General features: G+C 37.2%; 1 protein-coding gene across 1 annotated transcript in view; it reads left to right on the top strand.

Annotated features, from left to right (window-relative positions):
• Nucleotides 1–18584, top strand: part of LOC104274779 (phosphatidylinositol 3,4,5-trisphosphate-dependent Rac exchanger 2 protein-like) — a gene marked incomplete at its 3' end in the record, with an annotated part of 42503 nt that extends 23919 nt beyond the window's left edge. Inside the window, exons 11-16 of the mRNA XM_009870509.1 lie at nucleotides 369–497; nucleotides 6251–6292; nucleotides 8922–9139; nucleotides 12476–12578; nucleotides 14559–14702; nucleotides 18470–18584. Coding sequence (XP_009868811.1) covers nucleotides 369–497; nucleotides 6251–6292; nucleotides 8922–9139; nucleotides 12476–12578; nucleotides 14559–14702; nucleotides 18470–18584 — 751 coding nt within the window. The remainder of the gene's footprint in view (nucleotides 1–368; nucleotides 498–6250; nucleotides 6293–8921; nucleotides 9140–12475; nucleotides 12579–14558; nucleotides 14703–18469) is intronic.
• Nucleotides 18585–21384: the final 2800 nt, after the last annotated feature.

Genomic DNA, 21384 nt, shown 5'->3' with positions numbered 1-21384 from the left:
GAGACATAGACTAGATTAAGCAATAAGTAATTTTATTTTAAGTTTAGTGTTCTGACTGAATGAATTTTAGCATTAAAAATTCCAGGACTGTGCTTATTCCATGGAGACAGGCACCTTCTATCTTACGTACCTGTTTGCAAAAGAATCGTGTGTGGGAATGCTGCTCACTCTCTCCTTTCACTTAGTAGGGAGCTTAGATGACTGTTAGACCTGTTATGCTAGCTTTAACTAGAGTTGATGACTCTTTAACTTGAGTTCAATAGGTTGACAACTTCTTGAGCTGTGAAAACTTTTAGGAAGAAGGAATGTCTTCCTGTGGCTTTCTTAGAATGTTTAAGCAGAAAAATGTTGGTTTTGTTCTTGATTAGAGTTTCAGAAGGAAATGGAACCGAAGCTTAACTGTCCAAAGAGGTTACGACTCCACATCAAGCAAGACCCTTGGAACCTCCCCAGCAGCGTCCGGAGTCTTGCCCAGAATATCAGAAAATTTGTTGAAGGTTAGTAGGAACAGCATGGTCATAAACACTTCATTAACAATGGGGAAGTGAAGGGGAAAGATACAACTGCCTCATGTGGCTGCTAGACAAGGTTTGCTGAACACAGTATAGTGTTTGGGAAATGCCTGAATTACAGGATTTTTTATGTGTTCTTACTAACAAGGTTAGTGGAGTATATCACAGCTCTTGTGTGCTCACCCTCTTGGCTTCAGATACCGAAGAGAAAATCATCTTTTGTGACAAGTGAAAACAAATGAACCTGATGTTATTTCAGTTGCTGCTGAAGTCGAGTAGGCTTGACTTACTTGTCACAGAACTTCATGGAACTGATGTATCAAAATGGAGCTTTCATTGAACTGAAACTCCTCTTTTTTCTACTATCTTAAATGGAAAGTTGAGGACTCTGCAGGACAGCTTTTATTCTTTATCTTGCTCTTATCTGTCATGGATCTGGAATTGCTATACCTCTAAAATCATGCTCCTTCCTCTGCCATGAAGCCAAACATCTTCCATTGGTTTTCACTTAGTTCATCATAACTGATGCTGTCACTCCTTCTCCACCTTTCACCACTTTCTGAAAGTTACCTTGTACTCTGCTCCTCTTCCATCAAGTGAAAATGTGAGCTGGGATTTTCTTCTCCATCCCCTGGTTTCATAAGAAAGTAATCGGGATTTCCTCACCACAAAATCTTGTGGGTAGTTTTTGTTTTATTTCCTGGGCTTTTTGATAGAGAAAGAGAAATAATGAGCAAAATGATTTTTATAAAAAATTACATGCCCTAGGAGCCTATGTGGAAACAAAAACTTGTGTCGGGTGTAGCTTTAAATGTTTTCTATGTGTGTTTAGCTTGTTTTGTTGGCTAATTTCCTTGGTGTCTCATAAAGAAACTGCTAAATTTCAGATCCCTGGAAAAGAACTTCGTGATTAATTTTATTAAGATAAACTTCCAAAAACTAACTGGGCAAACAAAACAAACTCCCCCTTCTCTGACTCTCGGTATTTCTCATTTCAGATACAATCATATTTTCATACTCTGGGTTAGAAAATTATGCAAACAACCAGAAAAACATCTCCTATTTTTGGAGTCAGTTACACTGGGTTGACTCTCCAATACTAAGAATACTTCTTTTACTTTATTGGTGGCTGTCACTGAGTGAAAAATGAATAAATATTTCTGGATCCTTTTTTTCTACAGGTCTGTCTTCATCCTAAACCAAATTATATTTAAGTATTAATTATGGTTTCTTTTATAGTTCAGGAGGATGGAGATGTGTCTTTAACTGTCCTTCGTTGCCCCCCTTCTGAAACCAAGCCTTACAGAGCATTTTCACATAACTTGCTTGCCAATAAACACATTTGAGCCATTTCAACATTTGTCATATGCCCTAGATATTGAACTGAGGTTATTCAAATAAATTTGGTTTTATGTCTACTACAAAATTTTCTGGGAGAGTTCAGCAAGGTCCAAATGACTTGCTGCCTCTCTATAATACAAAACCTCTCTTTATATAGAAGTAGTAGAATGTAATGATGATATTTATCAGAAGGAATCTTGATGTTTACAGAACGATAAAACTGTTATCATTTTCTGGAATTTTAGCAATTCGGATTAAAAAAGATTTTCTTTAGTAATAAATTATCGTAACTAACTTTATTGCAACTGCCGAGCTTGTGGATGTTCCATGATTCAGAGAGCTAAGTAGTAAAACGTACTATTCTTGTGCTGTTGAAGAAGAGCACACACTCTGGTTTACCTTGTCTCATCATTGTGTCTCAGAATTGTCTGCCAATTTTAAATATTCTCGTATCTCCTTTTCCATCCACAGCGTCTGAGCTTTTGTCAGACATTTCCAAAAACTGTCTTCTGTGTCATGTTTTTAACCATATATGTGGGTTTTCATGTTAAATTACTATCTTGTTTATTTACCATCAGTCTTTACATCTTTCCATTTTCTTTTAGTTGTTTTGTTTTTTCTTTGATTCCTGCTCCACTACCACTGTCCCCTAAACTGCTATTGCTAATCCTTGTTCCTGAGAAGGACTCTGGAGAATTATGATCCATGTTTTTATCATAATTTTGATTTGCCTGTGGGACTAAGGAGCTGACATGACGTCATGGATACCTGGAAACCTAGATTCTTGTGGCTTCCATGGCACAAATTACATGAAGAAGAAATAGGAGAATGGAAGTGAATAATACGTTTTAGTTTCCAGGGCATGTCTGGACAGGTATATGTAATTCAGTTTTGGAAAAATTCAGGGCAGAATTGTGCCCCTCAGACAGTTCTGGGAGAATGATGTGATTTAGACAGGCTTAAGCCTGTATGAATTGAACTTGAGATGCAACCAGCAGCTGGATCTAACTGACATCAGGTGAGCGTGCAGCAGAGTTCAAAATGTTTTTGAGCAAAGTTTTCCCTTCATATCTTTATATTTTCTCCTTTCTTGTAATTATGTGCACATGTGCATAATGCCCCATGTGCAGTTTTTGCAGATGGTTGGGATACCTAGAGGAACCACTAGTACTTCCCTGATCTATTTCTGACTGAAACCTAACACAGGGTACAGAGATTTACCTCCTTGTTTTCCCTCTGTATTTCCCGATTCGGAAAAAACAAAAAAAGACGTCTCCTGGTTTGAGCGTTTAGTTGGATTTGTGAGAACAAGTTGAACAAAGTCTTAGGATTTCAGAAGAATCTTCATGTTTGTTTATGAGTAAAAGACAGTATTTTAATAATTGAGGAAGACAAATTATTTGTCTCTTCTAGCAGGTTCTAGAGGAACTAGTGAAAGGAGACCACAGATACAACTTCTGGGGCAAGAAATAGCTGTAATTAAAACCTCCAGTTGTTATAAACATACTTAACCATTACTTATAAATGCTAAAGTGAGGATGAATGCTTTCAGTAAATGTATTTTCTTACTGAAAACTAACTCACTTTTTATCGTCATAACAATATCACAGATTATTGTAATTTTTACTCATCGTTCTGTTACACTGTAGAATGCATTGTATTGGATTAGACTGATAAGTGCTTTAAAACAGGAAGAGACATGGGGGCCTCACAAAAATGAGATGTTTGAAGTTCTAGATCTTAGGATTATTTTTATGTACTTTGTTTAATACATGTGAAGAACTGGAAAAACTTAGAATACTTTGAGGATGATTGTTTTGGTCTGTCAGGTTTTCTTTTTTTTAATTTTAAAATTGGGAGATAATTTTTTTTTAAATCTGTGGAGGTTTACACAGATTAAAAAACCAAAACACCCCTCCCCCAAAAAAAACAGAAAAAACCAACCAAACTTCCTTGATGTAAATTTAAAATGTACGTGGAGATCGCTTTGTCTCATTTCACCTGTCCCACCGTATCAGTAGTGAAAGAAAAGTTTTCTCTGTTTACAGTAAAAGGGAGCCTTAGAAGACTAATCAGGTTGATAGAATTTTAAAGAGTTCTCTGAAATAGTACACAGATTCTAGGAGGATTCATCTGGAGCTAAGCAGCTAAAGAAAAGATGAAAGTGACTGGGCCTACTAAATTGTTAAACCGGTAAAGATAAAGATAAGTTGTTGGTGCAGGCAAATCTTTGAGGATGGAGTACTTGTTGATTTTGGTGCAGGAGAGCGCAGTAGTCAGGGATGGAACTCAGTCACTGAATAAAGAGAGAATAATGTAAGTACAGGATTCTGGATGCACATGAGATACATAACATGAGAACTGGAAAGCGTAAGAGGAAAAGCTGAGGGATGATGCAAGTAGGAACCAGGAAAAGAAGCAAGACGGATGAAAAGAAAGGGACCCTTCAGAAGGAAAAGTAAACCAAAACTGGCCAGCATAACAAGAGAAGGGTGTAAGGAAAACAAAGAGGAAGAGAAATTTCTGTAATTTCTTTTTCCCAAAGGTAAAAAAGATAAGATTTTTGGTCAGAAGAAGAGATGTTTTACAGTAAGTCAGACTTTCTAGTCACAGAACATGAGGAAATACAGTGGTTTTCCTAACATAATAAATTTAAGTTTAAACAGGAAATATTATGCAATTGAGAAAGTTCACATCTGTTTAAATTAGGAATGAGGAGTGACGGAGCCTTTAAGTCATTAAAGGTATAAGAAATGTATTTCAACTGAAATAACATAATCTGAAGACAAATTGCTAGAGTGTTACTCTTTTCCATACACTAAGTATGGTATATGAAAGCAAGAAGTGGTGGAAACTTCCATAGCATTTGACATTTGTTGAAAAGCAAATGGTTGACATCTAAGGTTCACTTCTAACCCCAGGTAAGTCTTTACTTGTACAAATAACCTAAAAATAGTCTTGCCTGTTGGTATATTTGAATTGGGGAAGACTTACAGCAATGATACAGGAGGGTTGCAGCATCCTGTAATTTTCCCATAAGCAGGAATTCATTATTTCTAGATGCCTCAAATGCTTATCATTTCAGAGACCCAACAAATCTTGTACAAAAAGAAGCTGCAAATAATAGCCTCAGTGTATCTAAATTCTTCAGATAAAGGCTATATTTCCCTATACTGTAGTTTCAGTTACTATGCTATGTTGGGACTCCAAGATGCCAAGTTATTAATCTCTTAAATTTTTTGATTTTTTTTCAAAAGACAGAAAGCTAAGGCAAGAGTAACCAGTGATTTTGGGTGTTTTGATGTCTGTATCTGAGATACCATGAGCATGCATTGTAGAAGCAGAGGCACTGCCAGTTTTTTTCACAATGTCTGTACAGCATGTATGAAGATCAGGCTTGAAAGGTTTCCTTCTTTTTTAAACATAGCCAACTTTGTGGAATATTCTGGCTTTTCATAAATGTAGATATATTCAAGTACACACAGAATTCAGACTGTGCTGTTGATACAGGCAGCTCCAATGTGAGTTGTATCATCTGAGTTGTACTGAAATTTTAAATGATTGAAATTTCAAACCTTTTAGGTTAGTTTTAGTAGAGGGAAACATATTCCCAAATTGTCCTATTGTCCCTATAACCCATAGCAGCTCTGCTGGTCCATGAAGCAGGGCTTGAAATAGGGCTGCACAGGAAAATGGGTATTTGAAAGGAAGTTTGGAAAGATGTAAAGGTGTGTGAAGTAGTGGCATATTCCTACAGGCAGTTACTATAGGAAGACTGATGTGCTGGGCGTTTGACAATCTCTACAGTTATAGCAGCTTTTTAATCTGCCTATTTCTTGCAGTGATGATTAACACATTTAAATCTGTGCTCTGATACCTGCTAGAGGGGAAGAATCACTTCCTTCAGCCTGCAAATTTGGAGAAATTCCCCCACCCTCAGAAAAACCAACCAACCAACTAAAAACACCAACAAAGAAAGAAAAAGCAACAGTGCAGAGAGAGATAAAACCACATTTTTGTGGTCAGTGTATATTAAGACTTTTCTTTAAAAATCTGTGGGTTTTTTTACTTCATAGATTGTTAAGTGAAAAGAAATGTCTGAAGCAAAATGAAGGATGAGAATAAAGTGAAAAATACTTTTGTATTTTTCCTGGATTCTTTGATATACATTAAAATGAGGGTATTTTGAAATTTTAAAGTATGGAACAAGAGATGGGGAAAAAAACCTAAACCCTAAGTGAAGTTGAGACTCATTACTGTTTTGTAGGTATAAATCAGGATTGCCTACACAAGAAGTTGGGGGTAAGCTGGCATAAGAGGAGAAACTGCAAATGCGTTATTATGCTGGTGAAAACACTTTTAACCATGACCTCAATGTATTTTCTTTTTTCTTTAAGAGGTGAAGGCACGAATACTCTTGGCACTTCTTGAATATACAGGTAATTTTGCTTGGTTTGGGAGTGGGGGAAGTGAATGTGGCTAAGATAATTAATTTTTTTTTTTCCTTTTGGACAGAACACTGTGTATAGAGAAAGGAAAAATCTCAGATATGATAACCTTATAATCAACAACTTTATCCCTGTGTTTACAGCTAGGATTCCTGAAGAACATAACAATGCCAAAGACATGGCTAATAAGCATTGCACTTTTTTTTTTTTTTTCCTTCTAAATGCGGAATACCTTCTCTGGTCATTTACTTTGGATCTTGGCAGATGAAGTAACTACTAAATCACTGAGCTTGAGCACATTGCTTCTGTTGTCTTTCTTTCGGGCTTTTTCCTATATGCTTTCTTTTTTCTTCATTCCCATCTATTTCCAGGTTTACTTTACTATTCTAACCCATACCTTTCCTTTTATATTTTTTTTAGATAGTAACTTCTTTTAAGTCTCTCCATTTTGAAAGCAGTCTGATTATTCTTTGTATTATTATACCATAACTCCATACAACATAAAGCTCCAAATAGACATGTGTGTCTTCAAAATAAATGTCAATAAATCAATATTTAATAAAAAGTACTTGTGGCAGAAGATTTTTTACAGTTTGTAGGTGCATAACTGTCACATTTGACTGTAAAAGGTAGTTATTTTAACCATCTTGTAGAACTACCTGAATTATTGTATGATTTTATTATAACACATATCAGCAGTTTTATAACGGGGATTACAACATTTAGTTGTTGTCACATTTTTTCCAATTAGCAACTTTTAGCAATTCCTGCAGTGTTTTTAAAATAAGAAGTGACCTGAGAAAATACCCCAGACTTTTTTTTAAAGCAGTTGTCCCTATTTAGATGGTTTCACAGGTTTGTAAATTCTATGGGGGTTTTTTGGTATAAAAATCTTTTTGTGAAAAGAGCCCAAAGTGCTCTTGTATGCAGTATCTGATGTTCAAGTAGTATTAAATGAGATTTGGAAATGAGACACAAGAGGGCTGCTTCAGAAGCAGGCAGTACAGAGGAAAGCGCCAAAACTCCACTTCTGGTAAACAAACAGAGATAAAATTGAGCAAAGCAAGGAGAGGGAGTATGTGCTGGGCTCAAATCCCTGAGCGCTCATGTGACATTGGAGAGTTTTTGAACGTGGAGAAGCCAGTGAGGTTTTTGAAGCTGGAGATAGGTGGAGTTTTTAAAGATGAAAATTCTGTCAGCACTGGATTCCACACAACTTGGGAGATTGGAGAGAGAGAGAGAGAGAGAGAGAGAGAGAGAGGAAGGTTAATTTTAATAATCAAAATGAAAAGCGATGAGTCACACTGCAGAAGCAGTAGTGATTAGACCATCTATGGAAAACATTCCTGAGGTCCTGAGAAACTGGCAAGTGGCATCAAAGTGATAGTAAAAGAGTGGTCACTATTATCAATGGTTGAGGAGAAGATTGAAGATCTCTGAAGAAAAATGGATGGAATAGAGTTACTCTGAGAAATACTCAGAGTCCAAGAAAAATGCATTTTTAAAGTCAGTGTTGATTTTGTGTATACAGAATTATTCCTGTCATCTCAGGACTTTCCAGCTCCATAGAGAAGGTGAAAAAGGAGCAAAACCTCTTAGAGGCAGAGGAATCTAAAAGTAAGGACAAAGATTTTACGCTTTGGAAAGACCTCGCTATAACCTAATCTTCTCTTGCTCTGAGAAAGATTAAGTCTATCTGTATCGTTCGTGATTGATGTTTGCTTAACAGTTCATAATGATAAAAATACTTGAAGACCTTCAGAAAAGAGGAGAGACTGAGTATTTATCATCACTATTCTGTACTTTATTGAGAATGTGTTTCCTTTTCTAACTCCTTTGACCTTTAGTTAATCTAATACCTGTGCCCTCCAGAATAAATTGGTAGGTTAGCCAGTCCCTAATTTAAATCAGCTGCTAATGGTTCCATAGACTTCTGCCTAGGGACCTGTCCTGGACTTTCCCGACACCATAAATCTCTGCTGCTTACTGGATATGTGGTGCTGCTCAGTGCTTATCTTACAGATTTCATATTCATATGCAGATATATATATATATATTTATAGCATTTAGATAGTGTTCTGGTAGCAGCACTCCTATATGCTCTGTCTGCACTTTACAGAAGGCAGTCTTCATGTGCCCTACCCAGCTGGGAGCTGCCGAGTTGACCAGATGATGCAGTCGTATTAAGAGTTTCTGACTATCCTGGTTTCTTGTGGAAAGTAAATGTTTTTGTGCCCAGCTGATTTTGCATTGCAGCAAGGAGATCTGACTCATGTCTGTCCCCTTGTAACATCAGAAGTACATAGGACTGATGGCATGTGCATTAAAATCTCCAGGATAAATAAACATTGTTTATGAAGAACTATTTTAAATTCCAGATCTTAAATGCATTTCTATATAATTTTAGAATTATGAAATAATTAATTCATATGAAAAATAACAGTTTTGTTCTAGAGTGCAGTTTACTGGGAATGCCATTAGGCTATGAGCTTGTAATTTACTTTGCATTAAAATGACTCATTCTTTAGACAAAATAAAAAAGTTCCAGCCTGGTTCCTTCACTATTACTTAATCATCTGCTCCATTTATTTTTTTCCTCATTGGCTTTCACCCATCACAGATAGCGAGATACAACTGAGGCGAGACATGGTCTTCTGTCAGAGCCTAGTGGCCACAGTCTGCGCTTTTTCAGAGCAACTAATGGTGGCCTTAAATCAGATGTTTGACAACAACAAAGAATACGAAATGGAGACTCTGGAGGCCAGCAGAAGGTGGCTGGAACAGATAGCCAGTGCAGGTCTTCTTCTTCATTTCCAGTCCCTGCTGTCACCTAACCTGGTAAGATACCTCACGTGACATGCTTGGTCACAGCCTGTGTTTGTTCCCTGAACCAGGTGTATGATTAAACGGTCTTAGTTATTAATGTGATTTCTATGTCCTTTGTGCTTGGCTTGTTACTTAATTAGCTGCTATGTGGCAAATTTGTGATTTAGATAATTACAGATATGGGAAATGTTTGTGATACAGGAAATACGTTTTCCACAAAGACAATATTGTTTGAGTTAGCAGATAGTATTAGGTGATAACTATAGCTTCAGTTTGCAATAAACATCAATGCAAGATACATAAAATACCTGGCTTGGATAATTTTATCACTCTCTTCTCCAAAAAACAATAGGTCTGTAGTAGTTGAAGGACTAGTCATGTGTTGATGGTTAGGGCTGGGCTGGCCACTAAACACTGACAGTTGCTCTCTAACCCCTCTCCCTCCCCAAATGGGAAGGGAAGGAGAATAAGGCAGAGACACTTACAGATTCGAAAAGAAAACTAAAACAGCTTTAATAGAACAAAAATAGTACTAATAAAGAAATAAAAAAGTAATGAACTATATGCAAATATATACAAAACCAATACTGAACCTCACTGCCTGTGATAGCGGTCACCGCTGATGCTGCAGAGCAGGTAGCACTGGGGAAGTCCCAGATTGGATGGGGTCCTCCTCAGATGCCGGCCATTAGAGCTTAACCCCTGTGATCACACAGTTTTATGCTGAATATGACATACATGGAATGGAATACTCATGTTGGTCACCTGTCTTGTCTGTCCCTCACCAGAGGTGCAACCTTTTACTTCCTTGTGACCCCTTTTACTTCCTAGCACCTCCAACATGGTGCACAAGATCCAGCAGTGATCTTGGCCACTCTAGGAGCTGATAGAAGCAAGAGCCTTTCTTACCAATCCCAGGCACTTCTAGTAGCAGGCACTGTCTGCAGAAACATGCTGCTAACTTCAGAAAGTGCAGCCTCTTAGAAGAGACTGAGCTGAAAAGTAAAATCACTGAACAGAATTGGTTCTGTTTAGCTCAAGCCAGGACAACATGCTACTCTGTTTTACTCTGGTCATAGGGCAGATCCTTTAGCCTGTCAGGATACTGGGAAATCTGCCTTTTTTTTTTTTTTTTGGCAAAGAGCCATGGCTTAAAAAACAATTTTAAAAGGGGCATGGTTTTGTGGTCTTCTAATCCCCAGTTACCCAAAGTGCTACTTCAGCTATTTAAGCTGCTTCTCACACTAGACTGGTTCTTGCTAACCTGAAGAACTGTGAAGCAGTCCGTGTGGTCTGCTTCGTGGCAGTCTTCTCAGACTCTGGAGCTTCTCACTGAAGAGAACGGATTTGTTACATCCTACTGTATAAACAGTCCATGCAAATAACATATGATGCTCCTAGTATCAAAGGTCTTTCCTTGCCTTATCTATCTCTGCAGCAAATTGCTGACAAGTTGACCTGATAAACTGTAGAAGCAGAAGAGATCAATAAAAATAAAGGTATTTCTAAATCACAATCATAAAGCGTTACTCTTATGATGTTGTTGGAAAACATCGACTTGAGCTAGTATGAGCAACTGCCTCACAGGTAGTAGAGGTACTTACATGGGCTTGTGTGGGACAGGGTATGTTGGGTTGGGGTGTGCAGCTTAGAAGCGAATAAAATCGATGCCTAAGAGAAGCTGGAGGGCTCTTCATGCACATGAGGAGTATGTGAAGAAAGCATGGTCAGGGGAGCCTGGACTTGAGTCTTGGATAGTTACTGGTGCTTTTTGGCACCAACGCAGCACCAACATGTCAGCCTGCTGGAGTCCTCAGAGTGCAAGAGTAAATTCAATTGGTGCCTGTCTTAACGTTTTGCCATGTGCTTAGTTGTCATCACAAAATAACTGTTGTCTTTACAGCACTGAATACTTCTGTTTTCTCCTTCAAGATTGCAGAGATTTTCCTTGTAGTGAAAATGCATGCAACTCAGCTATTTTCACATAGTCACATACCAGCTGTATGCCTTGTTGAATTGAAAATAAAATTTAGTCCCTTCTCTCTAATTGTTCTTAACCAAGGGAAAAGTATTTAAAGGCAACTTTTTCAATGCCTTCTCAGCACTATTTTGCCTACAAATGATCCGTGTTATGTTAAACAAGGGTATTTGAAGGAAATTACACTCATTATGGCTGGAGTTCAGTAAAGAATGAGCAGTTGTGCAAAGATTTCCCATGTCATGGAATGGTTTTCAGACTACTCTGCTGATAAAACTGCTCTGTCCATAGAGACTTCATAAATTGAACCAGGAGACAAAGTATTTCTAGCACTTTTGCTTTTTCATAGATACAAAAGAGAATGTTATTTCACTATATAGTTCAGGGAAAGTCATGGTGGTTTTGTTTGTTGTTGTTTTTTTCCTTTCTATAATTCAGTTACATTACTTATTCTCATTTTATAGGAGGCTAGTTTATTATTCTTTGCCTTCCTGTTGTTTTAGTTCTTGGAGGAGGAAAAATGAATGTCCTGGATTCCATTTGGCTCTTGTTAAGGTGTTAGGGGAGGATTTTGTAAAGAACAGAATTCCATTAAGTGGTTATCGATTTTTTGCTATAATTGCTCTACACATTTATTTCAAGATAATCATGCTTGTAGGTGACTATTTTCCTTTCTGAAAGTTTGGTAAAGCAGCCTGAGAAGTTAGTAATTTGCTTCTTGAAGCTTTTTTTGGTAAATTACTCTGGATCTCTTTAGCTCAGGAATATACAGAGTAAACCATAGCTGCAGATCAGAATATTGACACACCTACATGCTTCATTTGCATCTAGAGTTTTGTAGGTGAAAGTGTAAAGCACCCTGAACTGAACTTGTTCTGTACTTATTGGTACTTAGAGTGGACATAGTGAACTCTTATCTATTGTTTATAAATGAAATGTTAAATTTAGAGCATTTTTTAAAAGACATTGCTAAAAAGAGGAATTTGTTTTTCATGTTTCTCCTCTGTTAATTTACAAGCTAGACTTGGTGTGAAGACAAGCTGTTGAAGTCTGGCGTCCTACATAAAGAATCATTACGGTATTGTTTGATTAAAAGTCATTGCAAGTAATGGTAGCTATAAATTACCTATTAATTTACTGTGTAAAAAGATAACATTCACTTTAATAATCTCAGATGAGTAATAAAAGGGAGAGTGCCAATAGAAACAAAGATATTTACATTATCTAGGAGTTTATTAGGTTATGCCCTGCATCAGTGAAATGTTGTGCAACATAATGCAGTTCCTTTTATGTCCTCCTCTCATATCATTTCTGGTAGAGAAAACATCTGGCTGAAATGACCATTTCACTTTTTCGTTTGCCTTTTCTAGGCTGATGAGCAAGCCATGCTAGAAGATACGTTGGTTGCACTGTTTGACTTGGAAAAAGTTACTTTTTATTTCAGACAATCAGAGCCAGAACCACTAGTTGCGAGTGAGTAATTAATATCTGGGCTTTACTGTTCAGAAACATTTTCTGTATTTGTAACATTTTTCACCCCTAGAACATTACCTCCCACAGGGAATGTTACATAACTTGGGATTATGGAGCATTAGTAGCCCTGTAGCTCTCCTAACATTCCTAGATTTCCTGAAGTAGAGCTAACATGAGTGACTACGCAGAATTGTTATCTTGGCAATGTCGGTAACCTTGGGGGCAAAACTGTTTGCTTAACCAAATTTTCTATTACGAGTGCATGACTGCATCAGAAAAGTCCCTGGAAGATCTAGTTGTTATTGAAGAGTCATATGTAAAATAAGCTTGAAAGTATTTAATAGAGATGCAACTGAGGTGGGATGAAGAACCATAAAAACCATTTCATTTTATCATCTGAGAGACAAAGTAGATCGTGGGAGAGTTCCTTGAAGGGAGATGGCAAACACTATTAAGATAGCTTTAAATTGTGCAAGAAACTTCCTCTGAGACCTGCTGGTGCAGAGTCCTGAACGTTTCCTCCCAATACTCGCAGGAAGGGGCTGTCTTTGCAGCCTGCTGTTATACCCTTCTCTCATTTTCAGTCAGTCCTTTATTAATACGTTTTCAGCCAGTAGAGATTTTCCTGCAGTGAACTTTTTGTAGTGAGCAAAAAGCCCTCATATTTTCCTAAGTCTTGTAACTCCCCTGGGAAGGGAGGAAAACTTGTCTGCTTCACATCAAGCTTTTCTAAAACAATTCCCTCGCTGGTCTGAGACCACACATGAGAGAACTTCTGCAATAACCAAAACCAGAAGACACAAAGCTCCTCCACAAAGCTGCCTGTGCTCTGGAAAATTCAGTAGCACAGGGCTGGTAGGTAGGAATTGGCCTATATAAGACCACATTTATTTCTGTATAATTCAAGTAAGGACCCTGTTGCCAATCCAGGTAGTAATATGGAACCTGAGTTATAGGAGAGCTTCCTCGTGGGGAGTTCCCCCTGTTCATATTGCTGCATCTTCCACCTAAGGTGTCCGTGCTAGAACAGAGATAAATAGAAAGCCCATGTGTTCTGGGATTGTAATAAACTCTGTATTTTCTTTTAGTTTATTTGCTGCCACTGCAGTCATCCTGACTGTGGTTACAGAAAACAAGGAACTGGCAAATTTGCGGTTTCCATTTATGATTCTGCATAATCAATAGGAGAAAAAAGAAAGGGGTTTTTTATTATTAAAATCAGGTAGAAATGTTCCTTTGGAATGTTTTCCATTTAGGTACAAAATAATTTATGCACACAGTGTAAAAACTACACGATAAAGCTTTTTGTTAGCTTTTGCTAATGATCATTACATGTTAATCGTCTGGTATAATACACACACTGTATGTTGGGGAATTACTATAATTGCAAAACAATAGTAGTTGCACTACTGGCATTTAGCTTGTCAAAGTGTCATGAAAGATGTTCTTACAGTTTTTAATATTCTCCCATAATACATTTGTTTTCTCAGTTGAGTCCTGACTTTTAATAATAATTTAATGAGTATGCTGGTAGCTGCTATATGTTTATTTGTGTCCTGTCTCATGCAAATCTGAGGAGAATCTGAGTATATATCACACTGACCTTATACCTCATGCACCTGAGGAAGGCATGAGAAATATAGCTAAAGGTATCCTTCTAGCGATTTCAAGCTGTGTGCTGTACCATGTTTCTTCGGATTTACAGGGAATACAGGTAGAATGCTGCCAGCTACGTTATTTGCTTAGTATTTTTGCTGTCATTGACGGGCTGGCAAAGATGACTCTCACTGCTCTTCTTTATATCTACTTTTTGGCAATGGGTAAGGTGAAAGTGACCAAAAGCAGCACCAAGTATAATATAAGATACTGCACTTATTAGTTTTGTATCTGCCGTAATTTCTATCTAATTGGGTGCAACAGTTTCTGGAAAAGGATGTGTCATTGCTTTTAATGAAATAATAACACTGACTATATCCTTAGATGTACCGATCACATACCAAGCAGAAGGAAGCCGGCAAACCCTAAAGGTTTACTTCTACCTTGATAGTTACCATTTTGAACAGCTTCCTCAAAGGCTGAAGAATGGAGGAGGATTTAAAATCCACCCAGTACTTTTTTCACAAGGTAACCCAAGTTTCATTCCCTTCTTCCCCCACCCCAGCCAATTCTTTTACATAATACTTAACTCTCTTTAAAACCTTACTGATTAACTCTGATTAAAATCCTATTTAACTATAAGGGCACAATGATTGTATTTAAATATGTTGTTCAATCTAGGTGTTTATTGAGAACTTTGAATTAAAAGGGGAATTTAAGAAATACTGAGATTCGTAATAAAAAATAGAGGTACAGGTATAAATTTATAATATTATAATAAGTTTATACCTGTTACATGATTCTGACACTGAAGAATGAATCCTCTTTCATCAGTATTTTTTTGTTCTTTGTAGACGTGAGTGGATGATAGTCAGACCATGAAACTTGCTTTTACAAGTGTTTTGCATTCCAAATGCTATCATAATCTTTTCCTGTTACTTCAAATATAAAGACAAAGTTGTTGCCCACTGAGAGTTCTTTCTCCTTAAAATGTAACAGAGACTTAAATAACGTTTTCAGGCTTTTGTAGTTACGACACTGCGAACGTTACTGAAGTGATGAATGGTGGTGCTGATGCTCAGGCTGTTCCTAAATTGCAGGCAGCCTGCATTAACTGCAGTGTCATTACAGTCATCAGGAGCATGGAGCTTGATTCACTGAGACGGCGAATGCAAGGTGCTGATTGCCTTGAGCCGCCTTTGATTTCAGAGGGAGCTGAAAGTACTCCCTACCTTGCGAAAGGCTTCCGGGGTGTATGTGGAATAGTCAGGCATACAAATGAAGGTTTCGGGGAAGGTTTTGGTCTCTGATAGATAAGGAGGATGTAAAAGGAAAGAGCAAACAGTAAGGTATATGAAGAAAGAGCCAAACTTACCATGAACTTAAAACACACAATTCTTTGAAAAATAAGATCCCTGAAGTCTGATTTTTAAATAAATGGATCAAGACAGACTTGAGTGGATTTCTTTTGAACAGATTGATTTCAGTCATAAGGGAAAATAAGAATGCAGAGCAGGTGACACATTTAATGAAGGCAGACAAAACGATTCATGAAAGAACAGATGAAATCCTTGAAATAATTCTTTTTTGAATTTTTGAGGATATTCTGTATGTAACAGTATTTTTGTACTTAAGTGTATATATTCAAAAGGATCCTGTTGTGCAGGATTAGAATCTTAAGAATCTTGAGATATTGCTCTTGGCATTTAGATTTCTGTATTTCCTATACTAGAATTGAGATCTCAGCAATAAATAAGCTTTATTTAAAATTAAAATTAAATTGATTTAAAATTGCTACTTAGTCTCTTAATTATGCATGGTTTGTTTTGGTGTTTGCGGTAGGGGGTTGTTGTGTTCGGTTTTTCTTCCCCAATTTCTCATAGCATCCTAGAATTCAGATTGCAAGGGGCCTCAAGAGGTGTCCAGTTCAACTTCCCTCTTATAGCAGCATTAGCTGAGACATCAGACCAGGTTGCTTGGCTGTTTGTTAAGTAGAGTCTTGAAAACACCCAAGGACAGAAAATGCACAACCTCTTGGCTAAGCTGTTCCTCTGCTTGACTGCCCTAGTGGTGAAAAAGTGTTTTCTTTTTACTAAGTTGAAGCATATCTTGTTTCAGCCCAAGTCTAGACAAAGAGATGCTATCTAATGAGTGTTGAGTAAGGTGAGGACAAGCACTTCTCTCAGTCTAGTCACCATGCTTATATTAATGCAGTTTAGGATGCTCTTGCTGTCAGAGGACACTGCAAGCTCATGTTCAGCTTGACCCTGAGGTCCTTTTCAGCAGAGCTGTTCTTCAGGCTCTACCTTCCCAGGTGTAGGAGTTGACATGTGTCTTTGTTGAGTTTCACAAGGTTCCTTTTGGCCTGTTCCTCCAGCCTGCCTAGGTCCCACTCTAGGTGGCCCTGCACTTGAGTATATCCACTGCTTCTTCCAATATGGTATTAGAGGGAGACTTGACTTACATCCTCCAGGTCAGTTGTAAAGATATTGAAAAATAAAGAATGGTATGATACTCTGCCTTTAATGAGCCCCTAGGTAGACCGTGTCCCATTAACTACTACCTGTTGAGCCTACCCCTCCTTCCAGGTTTTTTTTTATCATTCAGTTGTCTATGCATTCAGACCATAATTCCTAAATTGGATTCAAAAACACCGTAGAAGACATGTTTGTAAGGAGAAGTTCCCTTACAAAAGAACTTCCTAACATATTAGGTAGAAAAAGTGTCAAACCTTTCAAAAAGGGGGGAGTCAAAGCACACATGGGTAGATTCCCTGCCAGTGCCCTTGAGCACGGCCCCTGCGGTGCCTGTGAAGGCAGAACCATAAGCTCCAGCCAGTCCCAGCAAATGACTGAGATTCCCGGTTGGGTAATCTAATTGGATAAAACCAACTTTATGCTAGTAAAAAGTAAGCAGCACAGATTATCAACTCAGTTTGTGCTAACTTACTATTATAAATGGAGTTTGGCAGATATTTTCGTGGGGGTTTTCAAGGAAGCTTAAGAAGCTAGTCTGACAGTTGAAATTTAATATTTTTCATATAGAAGTAGAATTACAAACTCTGAAAGCACAGAAGAGGAGTGCAATTTGCATGTTCTTTCGCAATGAATGAATTATTTATTAACTAGTCATATTAAGCAATACAAGCAGAATTAATATTCTGAGTGCAGCTGAAGCTGTAAGACGGCAGCATGTTTCCATCAGAACTCTGCTTATTGCTTGCATTTTCTGATAGGGTGATGAATTCTTAGAATGTGTGCGGATTATTAAGTAGCAATATTTCTAATTGTAAAATCTTTAGTGCTTCTCCACCAAAAAAATACTTCACCAAGAGGCTGGCTTTTATGTTATAATAAGGTTAAACTCTTAAGATGAAGATCTTGATTTTTCCAGTCTAAGTTTTCTTGAGAAGTTTTCAACCATTTGATTTGACTTGACTAAAGAAAAGGTTAAACTTCACTGAATATCTAAATTAAAGTGGCTGGGGGAATGTTTGTGGGTTTTTTGTTTGTGGTTTTTATTTTCCATTTTCTTTTCTGAAAACTATTGCTAGGAAGAGCATCCCCAAATGGCCTGGTAATGTGTTCATTTCCTCCTTTTAATTTCTGTGCAGTGATAGTATGAGAAGGACATACAGTTCTTGCTTTAAGGGTATCACTGATTTAGTTCCTGAGTTCTTGTAGCAATATTCATCCTTGCTTTGGTGAAATGAACACAACAAAGGTGGACATAGTCAAGTATTTGGACTTCAGAAACATGCCTGATTCCTGAGAAGGAGTTTATAGGGCATTTTAGAGATCCTGAGAAGTTTGCTTTACTTGATCTGGAAGAAGGCATTTATATTATCAGTGGGAATATCTAGAGGTTCTAGTGCTCTACATCTCCCAAAATTGGGCTTTGTAAGAATTTGTTAGGTCTCCTTCTGTGAAAGCAGCTGGTACATTTATCCTTTCTTTTCTCTACCCCAGCTCATTCTACTGCTTTCTTCAAGGATATAGCAGAACTAAAAACTACATTTACATTCACAGGGCAGGAGTACTTTAATTAGAGCAACAGAACTCAAAGTAGCACTCTCCTTTATATTTTCCACAGGGCAAGAAATATAATTGTTCTTGTAAATGAAACCTTAGAGAAATCTGTATGAATTTGATGACACATAGAAACAGCTCAGCAATCTACAGTGAGATCATAGCCTCAAGGTTAAAAAGTCACTCACTAATGTGTGAACAAAGCTAAAAAGATGGCAAATACTAAGTATTACTGATTTTTTTTTTCTTCTCTTTCTCTTTTCTCAGCATTGGAGAGCATGGAAGGATATTATTATAGAGACAGTGTCTCAGTAGAAGAATTTCAAGCTCAGATTAATGCAGCCTCCCTAGAAAAAGTCAAGCAGTATAACCAGAAACTACGGTGGGTAATAAACCAATATTCCTGAGATTAGTTTACCAAGTTCTGCTTTTCAACTCAGTTTTTACGACACATCTTTAAACTGAATTGCATTGCATGATATTTTCTGGTTTGTGGTTGGGTGAGATCCAAGATTCATGGTTTTGACTTTTTTTTGATTTCTGCGATGTTAGATTACTTTTTTAAAAATTATTTTTCCATGAATGTTATAGCTGTAACTGCCTCCAGGTTGTTGTACTAATTCATATAGAAAAGGAAATGTCTAGTTGATTCACAAATGGAGCATCAGAATTGCTAAACATTATGATCCAATTTTGCAGACTATATTTGCCTAATTTCTACAGAGCAGGACTTAAAAATAGTGTTGTTTTCCTCAAAGCTGAATATTTTCCCCCTCACCCCCTATCATACAGGTGGGAATATAAATATATTTGAATACTTGTATCAGCTTTGGAGAAGTTACAGAGTGCATACATGCCAGTGTATGTAAAGATTATGCAGCTGTATATTTCATTAAATGTTTAATCAAGAAGTTGCGTGTAAAGACAGGTTTTATCATATACAAAATTATCTATTCTTCAGGAAGTGAAATAACGAAGATGTGTATGGTGAGATGCAAGTGGTCGATATATCTGTTAAAAACACATTTGAGTACATTTATTTGCAGGAGTTGAAGAAAAATAGTGCAATGGACTGCAGCAAAATCACATCTATTCACTTTTAGAATACTAGAATCAGATGGAAACACGGTACTTTCACTGGAACTGTTAGCCAGCTTTAAAAAGGAGGAGAGAACAGGAGTTAAAAAAAGAGGTTAATAAGGACAGTGGAAAAGGGGAAAGAGAATAAATGAGGGTCTCTTCTTCCATTTCCTTCACCTGTTGGTTCACTTCTGTCTTTGGACGGTTTTCATTATGGATCTTGCGAAAGTATTTTTCTAATACGTTATCAAAATAGTGGACTTTCTAGATTCTGTTTTAGTCTGAGCACTACTGGAGAGAAAGTGATTTTAAAGCTGGTTGTATTCAGTGAGTGCTGTATATTTCATTTTATTGTGACATCTGTGTCAGTACACTTCTATGTTAATGACAAATGTATTTATTTAGTCTCTTTTCCACCTTCTTGTATTAGTATTTCCTATTTGGTAAAAAAAGTCCATCCTGTGTATTTATTTGACAAGGCTTACATTATAAATCAGTTTTACAGAAAGCTTTGGTCATGCCAGTATTTGCCCTAGATGAAGTCAGCTACTGTGGGGAAGGTGATTTCTTTCATTTGGACAACGCAAGACTTTTTGTGCTGTTTTTTCTAAGAATAAGTCCAATTTAACTTCCATGAAAATTCTTAAAAGAAATTCTTCCTGGCTTCATGCTCTAGTGTTCCCTGACCTTGCTTACCTTGTGTGTTAGGACCTTCATTCATGCTGTGGCTCTAATGATGTACATTCCTCTTACGGTGTTGTGACTCACAGTTCTGGTCAGTTATGAACCACCAAGGCCTGGTTTTGTTAGAAGTTACTATGATAAAATTAACATTCAACAAAGATTACCATGGCTAGCTCTCTCCAGTCACAAGAATGGGAAAATGTGGGTTTTTGGTTTTGGTTTTTTTTTCCTCAGCCATCTAATGTCTGATGAGAATATTCAGTAATTGATTTTTTCGTTTGCTTTCTGGTGAACTCTACCCATTTTTTAAATGACATGTAAACAGCTTCAGGAATTCACTGACATAATGTGAAGAGGAAAAACAGAAAAGCAGATGCTTTGTTCTTGTTCTGCCATTTGCTAGCCTGTGTAGGTGTTTGGCCAGGAGAATCTAATAAAGTAACTGCAGCAGCAAAATATATTAACATTTGGATAATTAGTCTCAAGAAGAATGAAAAAGTGAAATTGAATATTCCCTGGAAACATACTCAAGTGCAATAATGCGGTCTTAAACTCTTCACATGGATGAAATCCTCTGTGCAGAACTACCTAATCAGGAGTAAAATAAGTCGTTCAAGGCACAATCCATAAACCATTCCTTCTCCATAGAAAAGGAATGCATTGCTTGCTTGTGAAATGACCATCTAATGACCATCTTATGACCCCTCCATGGCTACAGGAACAGAAAGCAAATGAGAGCAACAGGAAAGGGAAAGAAAAGTAGTGGGAGAAGAGGATGGAGACTAGTGGGAATGAAACCACTGGCTGGCTGTGACACTGTAGCTGAGCCATCCGTTGATGAGGACTCCTGATACAAGTTCAGCTTCTCTTATTCCTGATGCATTTAGATAATAGTGCTCTAATAATGTGAAATAGATGAGACCACTCTGTGGTGTATGGTCCCACTTACAAATATGTTAGCCTAACTTGGGATGTACCCAATCAGGACAGTAAAATTAAAAATGAATAGTACCTTTACTCAGCTATCTCTTAATGTCTTTTAGTAGTCTTGATGAATTTGAGTTCTTAGAACATTCCTGAGGAATGTGGTGTCTTTTGGATGACAAATCTGATACTGATGTGTACCTTAAAATACTTCCTTTATAAAATATTTATTTTAATGAACGTAAGATGTAATAGTAAATTTTTAGTGGGTTTCAGGAAAGATAATCTTTTATCCATCATATAAGGGCAAGAAGCTGAATCCTTGCTTCTAATGCAAAATTCATTCATAGCTATGGAACTGTGACTGGCACTTATATAGAATAGAGAAAATGTCCCTCCGTCTTCTGTAACAGACTTAACTATAGCTATCTGAATTTAATTAATAAAATAAGGGAACTTTTATTCTAAGGCCAGCTATTTGAGTTTTTCTACAA

Source organism: Apaloderma vittatum, unplaced genomic scaffold (genome assembly GCF_000703405.1).
Source record: "Apaloderma vittatum isolate BGI_N311 unplaced genomic scaffold, ASM70340v1 scaffold20115, whole genome shotgun sequence".
NCBI lineage: Eukaryota > Metazoa > Chordata > Aves > Trogoniformes > Trogonidae > Apaloderma > Apaloderma vittatum.
The sequence above is the reverse complement of the archived record's forward strand: the minus strand, read 5'-3'. Positions and strand labels throughout refer to the sequence as shown.